General features: G+C 42.3%; 1 protein-coding gene across 2 annotated transcripts in view; it reads right to left on the minus strand.

The window, feature by feature from the left end:
- The window catches only part of maml3 (mastermind-like transcriptional coactivator 3), a 116,748-nt gene that overhangs the window by 7,995 nt on the left and 91,627 nt on the right, over nucleotides 1–17,126 (minus strand). For both annotated transcript variants that reach the window (XM_015030383.1, XM_015030384.1), the window contains exon 4: nucleotides 1,702–1,935. In XM_015030383.1, coding sequence (XP_014885869.1) covers nucleotides 1,702–1,935 — 234 coding nt within the window. The remainder of the gene's footprint in view (nucleotides 1–1,701; nucleotides 1,936–17,126) is intronic.

A 17,126-nucleotide genomic window follows, 5' to 3' on the forward strand; every position in this document is an offset into this window, starting at 1 on the left:
TTGACAACCGNTGGAACTACAGATGCCACAGATGTNAGATTAGTTTAAACTCAGATTGTTTGCAGCCCCTCAGCTATGCTGATCCAGGTGTTTGGTACAGCATAATTGAAACAGATGTTGTGCAAAAAAGACAGATGTAGGTGCAGTGGAAGTTAGGCAGATGCTTGCAGCAAATGATGCTGTTGAGGTAAATGTAAGACAGATGCTTGGTAGAGTTGAGGTTAATCAGTTGTTCGGTAAAGCAAAGATAAACGCTGGCCTTATGAGGACTGGACTCGTATCTGAGGCCAAACAGGCGCCTGATGCAGAAGACACAGGCTTTGGTACAGTAAAAGAGCAGACAGGTCTTGGATACTATACGAACAGATGTTGATCGTCATTCAGACAGATGTTCAACCTGTTAGAAACAGGTGTCGGCACTGCTGGGCGCATGCAGATGGCGGTTAAGTTGATACTGAAGAAAAGGGCTGAATCGGAGAAAAAGGGCCTTGCAACATTAATAACGCCCCTTGAAATTTTTGTTGCAACACAGTTCCACTTATTTTATTTTTATGTCCTAAACCCACATGAAGCTCTGCAAATTTGATTTGCAATCTGAAAGATGTGGCCCATATAAGTTTTCATCTCTCCTTAATCTGATACTCCTAAATTAAACATCGTATAAATGAGAGTCTTCAGATGTCATCTAATACAGTTAATCTTTGTGTATTTTAATTTAGGCATAAGGCTAACTGTTTGTTGAAGGCTGCAGATGTTTGTTGGTGAACACACAGCGTCATGAAGATCAAGAAACACGGATGTGGAGACGCTGGTTCACCTTCCAGTCGGGCAGCGATTTTAAGCAGGCAGTCAAAGCAACAATACATATTTATGTGTTAGAAAGGCCCTAGTCATAGTTGAATTAAATTCAACTGAAAATATGGGACAAGAGAGGAAAATTGCTCTCCAGCTTGAGCCTCAGCTATTTTGTAAACAAAAATGGGTGAACATTTCAGTGTCTATAAATGCAAAGCTGGCATAGACATACACCGAGCAACATATGATATAAAGTGGCAGCAACTGAATCAAAACCGTATAAAAAAGCGAATATTTTGCACTTAAGATAATTAAAAAAAAACCTTGGTAAAAATCTTCTACCATGAACTCCTGAAGTGACATAGTTTTAGCTTCAACTGGTTCAAGTTCCGTAATAAAAGAAATAAAATAAAAATGTATCCTATTAAGCACCTTTTGCTATAGAAATTATTAATTACTTAGTCCAAAAAATAGTCAACTGATTAGCTCTACACTGTATGTTAAATCAAAACTAAAACGTTTCAGCCCTAATATCCAGTCAGACGGCGGCGGTGCGAGTCCTCGGTACGCGCTCCTGTGTTTGCGGGTCTGTGTGTGTTTCCTTTTTGCTGATCCAATTAAAAGACACATGGTGGGTGGCAACATCATAGTTCAGAACTCTTTACCACTTGATTTCTCTCAGAAGGAGAAATAAAAAGCAAACACTACATTATCACAGCAGGAGGCATGCGAGCCAAAAACACACACACACAAACACACACATTACAGAGTTGAAAAGGAAATGGTGAGGAGAGGGCTGGATGCGAGTAATTAAACATGCAACCTGACTTCAGTGAGGAACAGGAGAGAGTTAAGGTGCTGCACACACACACAAGCCGGAGGTCGACTGCAAAGTCCTTCTGTCACCTGTTCGACCAGAAGATGCTGCCTCTGGATCTTCTGCTGCTCCATCATTTGCATCTGCATCCTCTTCTCTTCTATCACCATCATCTGCTTCATCATGGCCGCCTGCTGGTTGCTGGGGTAGACTGGAGGTGGACCTGACCCCTGGCTGGGGCCCACGCCAGAGGCAACGCCCCCAGCTGGGTGAGGAGGGGGTATTGCACCGGGTGGCCGGGACATTCCCACCACGCCTTGCTCCTGAAAAATCAAAGAAGAAGAAGAAAGCAACAGGTCAGGAAGACTGTTGAACAGGTAATTATGTGATCAACACTAACGTGTTGAGAAATTAAATATTTGGTGTCTTATTAAATATTATTTTAGGAAAAAAGAGGGAGAATTAGTCTAATACTAACCGAAACTAGGTTTTTTTTTTTTTTTTTTTTTTAAAGCTCCTTGCTCATATCTGACTTTTTAGCAGTCTGGATTTGTTTCATGGCAAGTAGTTTTAAAATTAAATGCTTAATCTTTGAAACAAGCCATCTCTTTTCACTACACCTTCAGTTAAAACTTTGTAACATGTAATATGGTGACATTTTACTGCCGTAAAACTAAGCAAAAAAAGGTATTAAAATGTACTATAACTGTCTTAAACACAGCTTTTATTTTGTGTTTATCAAATACATGTGCAATTATAAAGAGCTTTATAGATCACAAAAAATATACAAATAAGAATAAACAACCATCACTAAACACAGTCAAATAAGCAGTAGTTTCATAATAAGTGAGATTACTCTTTGCACCATCACACTAGTCAGTTTGAATAACAAATTTATTCAAAAAGCACATTTTAAAAGCAATCAAGCAATGACAAATAATAAAAGCTATTTTCATAGTCTTTTGCTCTATTTGGAGCAAAGTCCAAGCGAAACCAATGAACATTACGTGGTGACACTAATATTTCTGGTGTAAGAGGTGCACCCGCAATGGACCTGAAAACTGTCCAGTAACTTTGGATCACTTTCACATTTCAGTTCAGTTCCTGGAAAATATAAGGGATGCAGAAAGCTCTCACTGGTGAGCAGATGTTAAAAAGATCAGTTAGGAATGACTGGATCAGACCCTTTAAAAACCTTAAGAGGTAAAAAAAAAAAAAAAAAAAAAGGAAAAAAAAATAAAATTCAAAATATGGGAAGCCAGTTTAATCTGCACACTTTGTAACCGACCCAGATTGACGTACGCTGCAGCGATCCGGATGTGGCGTAACGGAAGCATGAATCACATTTTTCCAGCAAAAAAACAAAAACAAAACTAACGAGCAAATGAGGCTTTACTTTGGCAGCAGCTCTAAATTGAAGACAAATACAGTTTATATTGCTTTCAAAAAGGCTTCGTTTAGAGTCATGTCATATTTCAAAAGCTTCAACTTGCATCTGAATAAAATCAAAACAGAAATTGGGTGCAATTATGTTTTTCAGCAAATGATAAACTAACAAGATTTTTGCATTTTTATGTTCACTCATCTTCATAATTAATAAATCTGCTAAACTACAAGCAACATTAAACCGTTATGCAAAGGATTCTGACATGGGTACTGTGTTTATGGGTTTTAGATGTGAAGAGTGACGAACTGTAATGTACTGGCACAAACTGGTACAAACTGTTGATGGGATGCCGGGATCGGTTTCTCAGCAGCCTCTGTTCCCTCTCTGCCAAGGCAGGGAAGTGGGGAACTGTAATCCTCTCTCGCTCTAAAGAAATTAAAATTTCCAAGTCTTATTTATGTCCTTGTTTACGCATTGTGGGTAAAACCCAATAAAAACAGTCTCATTAGCATCTCATCGCCTAATGAAGTAATTTCAGGCGATAAAAACATCCTGCTCTGAGTCACTGGCTGCTCTTTGTCATGACACAACGGGAATCAGGTGGAGATGAGAAAAATATTCAGTGCACTCACAGAACCACATCCCCGTACAGTGGCAGCTTTACTCCGTCTGTGTTTGGTGGTTTTCAGCTCACAAAGAGAGAGACAGTCAAAACTAAAGACAGACATGGGCCACCCTGAGTCCTCCCAGTGGGGCGCTGGTTTGTCCTCTCTGCATACATTAGCTCTTCATTATCATATAAAGAGCACTTCCCTCTCCACTCGGCTGTATGCTAATCTGTAATAGGATGAAATGGCCTGCTCTGGCCAATGGGAGTGCAGCGTTTATGGGTCTATTAAAGGTTAGACAGCAGAGCAAGAGTGGACAGCGTTTAGGCTTGCCAGCAATTGAAAAGATGGAAACAGAAGGAACGTTTCAGGGCCAATGCAAAGCGTTTGCACTTTGCTGATGTAAAACAAAACAAACACAGGCCATCAGACTTTGTACGGCAAATCACATTTACCTGCAGGCGAGCAGGAAACGGCAAAAACGGGATTACGCTGCCGAATCATAGTCTCAGTTAAATTCTGTAAAGTACAACCGTCCTCGACATGTTCTGAAAGAGTCAAAGCCTCATAATCCGTATTGAGACTCTGCTCTTCTTAGAGAGGAGGAAGGTGAAGATAAAGCTTGTATATTAGAGCACCAAAACACCCTGCAGAGCAAACAGAGTCAGCCGCTCAAGACCGGCTTAACAGACAAGCAGACCAGACTGATCGATGTTCACAGATACGTGTCTCATCTCCGCTTGTTTGTGCCTTGATGGAGGCAGAGCAGTCAGATGATTGCCTGCAGAGCATGCGGTGTTGGGAAGCTACCAACAGGTGGCAGTGGAGATCTTTAATCTCAGGAATGTGTGTGTGTGTGCGCATGTGCATGCATGTGTGAGAGTCTCAGTGGCCTCCTCTCAGCAGATGGCTCAATCATGACGGTTCTGATCTACGATCTGTCCCTCTCTCCCCATCTCACTCTTCCTCTTTTCTTCCCTTTTCTCTAAACATCGCCTCCTCCAAACTCTCTTTCTCCTTTCTCTCTTCAGATCTCCCCCTTCTAAACAGAGGGAGCCCACATCATGTCCGCACAAATAAGGATTAAACAGGAAAGATGGACATACGGAATAAAAGCTTTTGGTGGAAGTAATGCATCTTCCTGATGGGAAAAGAAAAGAGAAAATAAATCACCATGTGTGAGCTGAGAAAGGAGGCAGGAGAGCAGGATGAGGAACTAAGCGGGAGACTTTGAGTGTTGATCTCGTTTAGGGAGGAAAAAAAAAAATCAAGTCTGAGCTTGGAGGTGATGAGCCATGGACGGGAGGAGAGCAGGTACCCTGGCAACAGTAGCTGCGGCGATGAGCAGATGGCGCTTGGAGGACCGGTTATGGCCACCGTGCCTCGTCACCCTTCGAAGCGCTGGGCAGACCCCAATGAATCTCACACAGTGTGCATACAAAAAACACAGAGTTACACTCAAGTCAGAGTCCTTAGTAATCTTTCCTAACTGAGTTCATCAGACAATCACTTCAGCAGCTCTCTTTCTCTCTGTGTGTATTCATTTACTATAAATACAGATTAGCTGGTCCCACTTGCTGAAGCTAACGGCTAATCTGAGAAGGGCCAAGTCCAAAAATCTGACTTCTACACTCTTAATACACTCCATACCCAAAAACATCACAACATCACAATAGTGTACACAACTTCACTGTCACATCTGAATCACAGGAGACACTTCTGTCTAGCGCAGACTAGTGAACTTCCTGTGCATCAAGAATGAAACATTTGATGGGTTTCCGATCTGATAATCGGAAACCCATCAAAGTGACGCAGAGACTTAAAGTCTAATAGCAGTTTAAGTGAAGACCGCCTCATTAGAGAATCGCTGAAAATCAGGCAATTTTCAGCTTGACCAGCCTCAGAAAGTAATCTTTTCAGTAATGCGTACTTCAGTAACAACACAATTTCTTATGACACGTTGAGACATGTCTGCGGTTTATTCTGACTGCAAGAGAGCGAGAGAGAGAGTAGACCTTGAACAGATAACAGGATGGCTGAACAGCATAAAGAAAAGTCTGCTACGGAAAATGCTGGAGTGGGAAATGTTTTACTTTATCTTATGGTTTTCTTTCAGGAATACATAGACCTGTTTCAGTTATGCTAGCTGTGCTAGCCTTACTAATTGCTAATGTAAGACGTAAACAAATAGACGTATAGAAAATTAGTTTAACTTCTTGTGGCCATATCATAGAAATACTTAGAGCCTCCAGCTATTTTAACCTTTTGAATAAAACTGTCACTAGGTACTTGTAGTACCTAGATCATTCCCCGCAGTATATAAATATAGAATTTGATATTAGCCGTCAGCTTCAGCCTCAGTACCAATGACATTGATTTAAACTAAATGAAGATGAAATTAGGCCCGTCACGATAACAAATTTTGCTGGTCGATAAATTGTTCCAGCAGTTAATGTGATAAACAATAATGTTGTTTTGAGACCAATTTTTAAGTAATACAATGGTAATGGCAAAATAATAATGCAAGAACACATTCACAAAGATCAGTAAAGTTTCAGTTCTAATGAACCTTTAACACTGGAACTGGAAAACATTTTAAATATCCAAAATAAATAAATAAATAAATAAAGCAATTAAAATTAATTTTGAAGTCTTTGTAGACGAAATTGTCCTTCAAAAAAAGGGCCAACCGAGACCAAAGTCTTCACACTGAAGACTTTTATCATCCAGTTTTTAGAAAGAGAGAAAAAGAAGAGATGAACGATAAACCATACCAGTGGAAATTATTGAGTTTGTTTTAATTTATCAATTGATTTATTGATTATTGTGACAGGCCTAGATGCAATGAGAGTTATCTACTAAAAGGAAGATATTGACTGCATATAACCCTTTTACACAACCTTAATTTAGAAATCCTGAACAACTCCTCTCATGCTAAAACAAAACGTTTCTAAAGAGTGTGTTTTGATTCGAACCGGCTCCATCTTTCTCCACCTCTTCAGTCCTACCCCAAAAGCACACCACCGGCTCCACGCAGACCACACACTTTCAAAGCAATCCACGGCAGGAGCTACTTCTCTTAGCTGCTGCTCAGCATAAGAAAGAAGGATGAAATGAAAGAGATGCTGAATGTATTACCGGTCACTCCGGAGGATATTTGTGTGTATGTGTGTATTGCAGCCTGTCAGCTTTATTGAGTTAGGAAGCAAGGAGAGCCCAGGTGATTGCATTACACTCGAAGTGAGCGGAAGTGTGCGTGTGTGTGTGCTTGCCCGTGTGTGTTAGTGAGACTGTCATGGTCTCATGTAGCAGAAACATGGCCACTGCCTTTGCTGTGTGTGTGTGTGTGTGTGTGTGTGTGTATTTAAAGGTGCATCTGCATCCTGAAATGAATCCCACAGGAGAGAGATTAAAGGTTGCGTTTGCTACTATGAAATAACACATGCAGACACCTAAATCAGGGCGCCCACAGTAGAAATCAAAAAAACAAACACAGATTAAAACAGCACTGCATGAAGCCTTACAGCTTGCACATTGAGAAAACACATATACTCGCAGCCTGGAGGAGCAGCGGTGGCTGGCAACAGAGCATTGGGTGTCTGTGTGCTCCACACAGTCGCTCACATCTGTCACCCACTTGTGTGATCGAGAAGAGGGGGGAGGAGGGCGGTGTAAAGAGGAGCGAGGGGAAGAGGTTCGGATAGGTGAGGAGAACTCTTACAGACAACACAGCTGCAAGAACACCGAGACGGCGAACGGAAAAGCACATCTGTATGCGCGACGTCTCGCGTCTACGTTCGGATCGGCAGCAGCGACGCAGCTGGGGATGGTTTGTGCTGCGGCTGCATGGAACGAGTCTGTGTCGTCTCTGGTTGATGAAGGGCACGCTTCGCAGCCAGCGCTCATCAACGCCTCAACGTCCTACAGGACCACACTTCACACACCCTGAGCCTTCTGGGGAGGTGCAGACATGTGGTAACCCGGCTCACGGCCTGTGGACTGGTTTCCCTTCACAACCACTGACTGATGGAGAGAGGACCACAAAATCCAGTGTGGCGTTTCTTCAAAGAAACATCTTATTAAAAACTTATGAAAATGATCACAATGACAGTTAATGGATTCGGTGGAGAAAGAGAAAGGAAATGACCTCCTATTGTTTTAAGCTCTTTATCTTGACCTCATTCAGAAAACATGCAGCTATCAAACTGGTGGTAGGGGGATTTTAGACTTATTAACCCCGCTGTGAAGAAATGAGCTTATGCTTTGGAAAAAAAAAAAAAATCTTTCACGTTTACGCAGCTGAAGATGTTTTATTTAAGAAATATTTCCAACTCTGCAAAAAAATAATGTCAATGAAAAAAAAGATAAAAATAGTTTTTCTTTATATTTTATTGAAAAAAATAATGAAAATTATTTAGACAGTTCTAACAGATAAATGACAAAAAAATTGACATTTGAGGCAACACAAATCAAGTTTTCACATATTAGGATGATCAGATAAAAAAAAAAAATCTAGCCAATATTAGCCAGCAGAAACATATTGGAAAATATTAAAAGATCATTTTAGACCTAAATCTGGATAATTTGGGGGCATGCCTGTCGGTTTAGGTGTTGAGGAATAAAGGTAAAGGAATTCCTGCCATGGTCTCTTCCTACCACAGAGTATAGAAAGACCATGGCTGCCCAAGCAAAGACTAAACCTTATTGGTTATAAGACAAAACAAGAATATGTCCCATGGTAGACTGCTTCTTTTTGACCTCAGGTTTTTTGGGTATGAAAAGAAAACTGCTAAAGAATGAAATGGTAAAGAAAGGAAGCCACCAGGACTCTCTTTGTCTGGTTCTACAAAAACAACCTTCCCACCAAGGCGAAGAAAACATTGCTAGGAACTTAGTTTAAAAAAGACGTTTAAAATGCTGTTTTGATTTAGATGAAGACTCAACTTGACGTGGTTTCCACAGACTTCTCCTTGGTTAAGCCGCTGATTTTTCAATGTTAAAACCTCTGATTCTCAGGTCATATTTTGCCTGTGTGGGATGTTGGGTACTGGAGCTCACGGTTAAAGCATTATTACATGCATGCTGTGCACCACCTGCTTGACTGATTTACAAAGTCACATATGAAAACACACAAACACGCTAACCCTGAGCAGATGGTGGAGCCAGACCTCACCATACTGACTATTCCCAGAGCGCCACAAGTAAAGAAGACATCACTCTGACATACGGATGTTATCATCTACCGTCATTTTTCAGGACTTCTTCCAAAAGTAGCCTCGACATCCTAGAATTTACTCATCCTAGCACACCACAAACTTCTCTTTTGTCATAAAAATCACAGGATAAACAACCTACGCCCACAAAACATGGACAATGGGTAAAAGTTTTTATTTTTTTTACGCCTTGTCGATTGGAACGGCACATCCAAACCCGCCCCTGAAAACACACCGGCACACAAACTTGCACAGTTTCCCCCAGAGGGGAGTTATATTTAAACTGTTGAAGAAGAGCCTTGCTCCCCACAGAGGTCTGTTTAATCTCTAACATCTCTCTCCTCTAAACCCTAACTGGCCTATTTCTGAATCTTCTGAATCTGCACACTGGCGCACACGCACGTTATTTCGGGCTAACGTCAAAGTTAAAATTAACCATGAATTTCCCCCATCAGAGACTGAAGGAAAGTAAAAAAAAAAAAAAAAAAAAACGCCAATAAAGAGGTAGCCTAACGGGGTTCTCGGGATCATCCTCAAACCATAACTGAAGCGAGGTGATGCCATGCAGGGACACTGTGAAATCCATGTAGGCATGCAGGAGGGGATCAGTTTAAGTAAATGAATCCCTGCAGCAGGAGCTCTGTTTGGAGGCGCTGTGCTTAACAAAGTGATTTCTCTGCAGAGACAGGAAGCCACCCACAGACGGCATACAGCAGGGAATGTCACTCCACGCTCGTTTGCAGTCGTGCAGCGTGAAATTCGCTAAACTCCCGATTTCGGCGACAACAAATCTACCGGTTGGCGTTTACTTTTACAGTCGGCGACGTGCACTCTCGTTACACACCCGCTTCAGACAAGCATATCCGTTTCTACAAATGTGACATCTGCTTTGTCCAATATCGCATGTAATCCGTCTCCAGTGTAAAGTCAGACCATTATTTGCGAATGAAGTTGGTTCATCTCACCCTTTGTTCAACCGCGTCGTCTCCACACCTGCTTTGAGTCATTGCAGCTGCTTTGTTTTCTTGCTCATTAGCAGGGGAGGAATGTGTAAATTTCGTTTGACCGCATTCCTCTTATTTATGCACCATGAGTGAGAGATGGTTGTTCAAACAAACAGTTAGCTAGATTTAGTTTAACCTTGTTTAACACTTGATGGCACTAAATTACTCTAGCAGTGAACAGTGATTAGCTAACCATAGCCTTTAAGTACATCCACTGACTTTTTAAGTAGTTTGGTTTCAGTTACTGACATTATTTTAAAGTTCTGAAAAGTGTGGTGTGCATAGGCATCCATGCCCTTCGTGGTAAATACTTTGCACAAATAAATTTAGCTGCAATTACAGCTTCAAACCTTTTGGCTTGCCTCTACGTGTTTGTGGAGGGTGAGCATCTTCCTGAGTCTCAACTCGTATGCGACCTCCAACAGGTTTTCATCCAGGATTTTTCTCCATTTCCATCCATCAACTCTGACCAGCCTCTTTTGAAGTGGCGTGACACTGCCACAATTATGTTTATTTTTGCAAAGCCCTTGTACAAATGTTGACTAACATAACATGGTGACTTACCACCGTGTTGCCAGGTGGGGAATTCAGGTAAAATGTTGTTGTAGACGAATAATAAAAATAAAAAAAAACTTTCATCAGCCCTTTTGATGTGCAGTAAATGCGTCAAGGTTTGAGGCTGAATAAGAAGAGAGGAAGATGCTGTAGGGAGCAACAATTCTTTCAATCTTAAAAAGGACTTTTTCTCTGTTAATGTGAACTGCTTTCTTAATGATATTAAAAAGGACAGATACTGGATATCTAAAATAAATGCCTATTTTTACAAACATATTAAAATGTAACTAGTTTATAAGGGTGAGTTAAAGTTATAAAAAAAAAATTCCACAGAGAAAGATGTTGAAGTTATGCAGAAGATCATACATAACTTCAGCTGCATGTTATATCAGCTGAAAGTCTTAGAACTGAGTGTTTAACATGCAACACTTGGTGCAACAGACAGATCTGACAAATGTCAGTTTCTTCAGTTAAAATGGTAGATAAATAGTATTGTTTTTAGAAGGTGGCTGTCTTAACTAACAAGCCTGGGAGCCAAAAAGGTTGAATGATTGGAGAAGGAAAGAATCTCAGAGACTTTTCTGCCAGTTCATCCTCAACAAGAAACTAGTTCTATGTTAATTTCCCACACAAATACAATCCCTTTTTGCTTTGAATGATGATAAAACGCACAAACATATCAACAATAAAAAGCAAAACTATAGATTTTTTTTCCCCACGGTGTTCAAAAAAAAAAAAAAAGAGTGGCATCATGGCTACAATTATTTAGAAACAGAATTAACCGAATAGCATGACGGAGGCGAAACCACAAGCAACTTGATGCATAAATTAGCTTCCTGCTCGTTGGCTATTAATGCCGTTAATGTTCTGTTGCACCACTAATTTTCACCGTCATCCATCAAATTCCAGCAGCTTTCTAAACCTCCATGCCGGCCGGCCGAACACTGAGTTGACTGGAGACCTCGGACCCGACACGGATATGAGAGGCTGGAAAGGGATGAGATCACTGGTGGCGAGCAGACGAGCTTACCACCCTGAGAGGGACCAGGTGCTACACTAAATCACCCTGGAAACGGTCGTCATGGAAACCTTAAAGGCACAGCAGGCAGGAGCCGTGGAAGCGATGAGTTGTAAATGACTAAGTGATGTAATTGTGCGCTCTAAACCGGGAGATTTGTGCGCTTGTCTGATGAGGCAAGGTGTTTCTGCTTAATCTAATTGTTGTGGAACCTCTCTTGTCTGCCGCTCCTTATTACTCATTATCTTTCACTGACGACGGGTCTGAGAGCGGTGAGAGAGCCCAGCCCTATACGGACGCTCGACACACCACCTGTGTTTGTGTTTGTAAGGTTATCCTATCGCCGTGGTGATTATTTGCTCTCCTCTGAATGAGAATTCACCAACTAGCCGTTTTGAATTATTCACAGCTGCGATCAGCGCTATTACACGGCTGTTAACGGAGGTGAAGATACGCTCCACGCATCCATCCGCCCTCCCCATCCCTCTCTCTCTCCCCCACACATAGAAAACTGCCCTTTTATCCACCCAGAAAACCTCCTCTTCAATTTCCTCCTCTTCCATCGTGCCACCCTCCCCGTGCTCTCCTCTCAATCTCCTCCTCACCTGATTGCTTTGCCACTGTTCTCTCTCTCTCTCTCTCTCTCTCTCTTCCACCTCTTACTCCCTCCTTCTCCATCTACCCTTCAGCTCCATCCATCTTCCCCATGTTCCCGCCTCCTTTGTTCACTCTCCTCCTCGCTCCTCTTCCGATTCTGCAGCTTTCATTTGTTTTTCCTGCATCGTTTCACGTTTGCTTTTCTTCATCTGAGCTCATCAATCTTTATTCTCCAGGTTGCTTTTTTAGCGTCGACATCCTCCCCCTGCCTCAGAATCAACCATATTTCACTCTCGCTTTTCTTTCTCCCCATTTATTTATTTGACTCCATCTTTACCACACAGCTGTATAACCTTCACCTTTCTTTGTCTTTTCCTCCATGTCTGAATCCATCTGAGCCTGTCATAGCCTCCTCATTACGTCTTCTCCTCCTCTGCGCTCCTTCCCTCCATCTCTCTCTTCTCCTCTCCAGAGAAGCCATTAGGTGCAGCTGTAAGGCTATTACTCTTTTTCCGTCTCTCTATCTTTTCTCTCACTTTGCTCTAGTCTCAGGGTAATAGACCCCTCTCTCACCCTTCTTTTCTTTCCCTCCGCCCCTCATTCTCTCCATCTCTGTGTTCCTTTCCTGCTCTTCATCCCAGCCGAGTTCACATCCTTTGACAATCTTCCGTTTCCATCCTCCTCGTCTTCTCTCCATCTTATTTCAGCATTCCTATAGCGACCCAAGTCATTCCTCCCGTTCTCCCATATTCCAGTGAGAGACCCTTCAAGTACTCCACTGTGTGCAATGCTGCATAGTGGTTAGAGGTCACTATAGTATGAAACACTCATTTAAATTCAATTAAGCTAAGTTGGAGGAAACCAAAATCTCTTTAGATTCTTTCCCGTCACTAACAAACATTCAAACATTTCACAAATACTAAAAACGGATCCAATCCAATGCAACACCTTTACCAAGCCCGATAGTGACCAGGCTGATAGCACAGTGGACCTACAAATCTGAACGTGGTGACGATGACTTGAAGTTCGCACAGAGGTTCCTGAAACAGGATTTAGGTCATTTTGAATGGAGCGGTGTTGCTAGCTGGCCTCAATGTTTCAGAAACCGCTGATCTGGGATTTTCACGCAGAACCAGGACAAAAAAATGATCCAAAACTCGTCTCGAGCGGTGTGGTCAAGAGGCTTGCTCTGCATCGTCCGAAAAACGTTTTTGACTCAATCTGCTGTAAACCTGATTTCATAAAGACTTTGAGTTGCTTCCCACCGAATGAAGACAGAAGGATTATGGGAATTCAACCAAGTGAGGCCACGTATGAGGCTGTTCAAAGTCCTCAAGGCTGAATGTGGTTCGATGCTCAGAGATTAAACTAAACATTGCTCAAGTACCCATCAGTTGCAATACACATGAAATGGACATTAAATATTCTTTTCACTCAATTTCATTCCTCACACAAAAGCTACAACTGGTAGATATCCAGCCATAAAATGAGGTGCAACAGCTAATGAAATAGCCACTGGCATTTTCTTCTTAGTTGAGCCTAAAAAAATTGCTGCGACTACTCCTCACAATAAGCCTTTTTTATGCAAAGGCATAGATGTTGTAGAAATACTTCAGCAGAAGATGCATATTTAAGTGACTATATGCTGCTCTGCTGGTACACTTGCTACTTGCTTCTGTGAGGGCAAATAATGAAAAATAAATCTGGTTTTCTTGTGCACTTATTGCATTAGAAGTAAACATCCAGAGATCAGCCTGAGCACACCCAAAGAACACTCCTTTGCGAAGAGAACAGCCCATCTTTACCTCCTTTTGTCTCGCACATTAAGCTGCCTTTCTAAGTGCAGCACCTTCTGCTATCTTCATCGCCCCCAACTCTGCTCATCTTTGTAGGCCATTAATCTCTCCTCCTCCTGCAGCTGTATTTCCTGTGCCTTTTCCTCCCCCTCCAGTGCAGAGGAGACGGAGAGAGAATGACCATTATCTAAGCCAGCATCTCCAATAATTCCACAGCACCCTATTATCCACAATAGAGCCAAAATGGCCTTTGGTAATATGATGAAATCTGCCGTAAAAAAGTAGAAATGGGACTAAAAGCGTCAGAGTGTAGAAAAACCTCCATTCCTCAGCTGCTTTATCAAATTATTGCATTCTACTCATCTCTCCGTCTGCAGCCCTCCCTCCCACATCGGGTGCATTACTGTGTCTTTCTCTAAATTCTCCCCATTTTGCTCTGTTTGTCTCTTTCACTCCGCTCGTTCGCCGATACCTTCTCCCTCCGCCAGTCACACACTCTGCCTGTTTTCGATCTTTGGCCTTCCTCGTCTCTCGGCTCCCAACGAGAGCTCGTCGATTCGTCGCCGGATAACGCCGCGCTCTCAAAAAGCAGAAAATGGAAATCGCATTAACCCAAGTGTCGATCTGTCCCAGATTGCACTTAAAAAGGAACAACAACAAAACAAACTCGGGTACAACTCCAGGACGCGCTTGTGCAGACATATGAGCAGAGGAATGTGTGTTTAGAGAGAAAGAGCCTTGCAATCAGTTGTGTGCTACAAATAGGTGCAGGGAAAACAATTTGCAGTCATTGCTAACAGCTGGTGGTGCCGTGTGTGTGCGTGCGCGAGTGTGTGCATGTGTGGGAAAGCTCGTCCAATCTCCACAGCCTCTCTTTTTTTTTTCCCTCCCCTCCTCCACAGCATTGTCCCTGGAGAGGTGGGGAGGTGATGTATGGAGCCTCTCCTGATCGCACAACTCAGCAGAGCAGATGGACAGAAGAGACACAAGGACAGAGGTGTACTGTAGTCGATGGAACAAAAGGAGCGAAATATTGCGAGTGCATTGTGCAAAAGTGAGCAGGCTCAGAGAAAATAAGAGCGTGGAATCACGATGGTACTTAAGAGTGCATAGATGCAAGGTAGATATATTTAAAGCCACAGTATATGCTCTGACTTCGGCGTCTCTTATTGTCTAATTCTGTAAAAACCAACCGGTTTTCCAAATGGCGCACAGGCAGAGTGATCCAAAAATAAATAAATAAAAAAAGATGCCTAACATTGCACAAAGCTAGGTAGCTAAGAAACTGCACTTAAAAGCCCAATTTTTAGGTGATTTATAACAGCATATGCTCAGCAAGTCTGCCCTAATCGATTTGATTACCAGGCGATGTGAAACATGACCCCAAATCCAAGGAAATCTAATTAGGCTGAAAATAAACATTTGGCACCTAGTGGACCACAGCAAACCAGTGGAGAAACTTTAAGACGTATCGTCCCTTTTAATTATTATTACTTGACATTTAAAACGAAGAACGTCGGTGAATCTGGACTTATCCGAAACAGTCCAGCACCAACATGGAATGATGCAATTTGGACTTTATTTGGGACAAATCTAAACCAGCATGTGAATAATTTGGGCGCTCACGTCTAATTAAAGATAACAGAGTGGCCTGAATAACACCAATGTTGGGGACATGCACCAGACAATAAGCTCATCTGTTTTTCTTCTTCTTCTCCTCATGACTGACTCATCATTTTCATATCTGCTTTGCGTTTGCTGCCACCCTCTGACTGGGAGCGTTCTTGTCACCAGTGGTGCACACAACAAATAAGATCCGCAGCTAGAAGGTAGATCTAGACGACATTTCTTTGGCTGGTCGTTCATTCACACTACTGAATGAAATGACGGCAATCAGACTTCAGTGTGAGCGGTTTATGACCCGAACGCATGGAACAACACTGACGTCACACATCAGCGCACTGTTTACAGTAGTAATGATGAATGCCGTCATCCACGGATCCATTTATTTAGCAATGGGAGACGACAGTGTTGTCATGTGATCATAAAATGAAACAAGCTAATAAAAAGAAAGCAGAACTAATAGCGGTGGCCTTTAGTGGAGATTTTTAGAAAAGTCTCACCAAGAGCCACAAGTGGTGGGATTATGACGCGATGCGCTTCGCTGGCACAGGCTTCTTTCCTAATTTTATAATTATAATTTTCAGTCAGTATTTCCATCTAGATTTACTGCATCTGGATTCTTCTGGTGCAGAATTATGATGCACGTCTCACGTCAATGACGTGAAGTCGGATGAAATGCGACATGACCGTTCAGACTGCAGACGCTTCGAAAACTGTCAAATGAAGCAACTTTATGCCGATCTAATATTTATAAAATGGTTTTAAAAAAACTGCTGCTTGTTACTCATATAGTCAGGGCTTTGACCAGATCAACCAAAGGACTTTTACAACATGAGATCTAAAGCTCCAGTTTCCTAGGTTCTGACCAGAAAGTCTTCCTCATTTCTAAAAGAAAACCAAAAAGTACCACAGAGGAGTAATTCTTGGAACCTAAAAAGAAAGGTGGGCGGATACAAAACATGAGGAGGAATGGAGGGAAAAAGTTTCTACTGATGATGGAAGGGAGCAAACAGACAACCTCAGGTGATGAAGAGAAATTACAGGAGAAGAAGGTGAAACAAATATATACTGGAAACCATTTTTTTTTTTACTATTATTTCAAGGGGATGGATCACCGGCCAAGCTGGGGGTGTGGGGGGGGGTAGATGTGTAAACAAACACTGGTGTTTCAGATAAATAAGACTGGGCTGTAGAGGGAAAGAGAGCGTGAGCAAAAACAACAGAAAAGGGAGGGGAGGATGGAAGCAGAGTGGGAGGAAGACGCGGAGTGAGAAAACAAGCTCGACCATGTGTCTAAGTTAACAGTGGCAAGAGAAACCTCAATAGAGAAAAAGGTGTGGGCGGGAAAGCACTCCACGGGGAGAGAGGAGACAGATGTAGAAGGGAAACAGGCACCGGGAGACGCAGAAAGAGACAGAAGAGGTAAAACGAAGGCGCAGTCTGGAGACTCCGAGTAAGGAGAGAAATCAAGACAAAGCGAGGATGAAAAGGAACAGGAGAGCAGAAACGTCCTGGAGCTCAAGATGGCATGAGAAAGGGATGAGGTTCATGTGGGATGGTGGGAATTAAATGACAAGAAGAAAAACTAATTATTCTGTGATTCTGCTAATTAGCTCAAGCTTTACTGACAACTCTGCGTGGCACCAGACGTTCACCGAATGGTTCTCGCCACACTGATGGCCTTCGGGTGGGAGGAACCGCAGAAGAAGGGAT

The sequence above is a fragment of the Poecilia latipinna genome, unplaced genomic scaffold (genome assembly GCF_001443285.1).
Source record: "Poecilia latipinna isolate Pla-1442-1.1 unplaced genomic scaffold, P_latipinna-1.0 Scaffold180, whole genome shotgun sequence".
In the NCBI taxonomy this organism is placed as follows: Eukaryota; Metazoa; Chordata; class Actinopteri; order Cyprinodontiformes; family Poeciliidae; genus Poecilia; species Poecilia latipinna.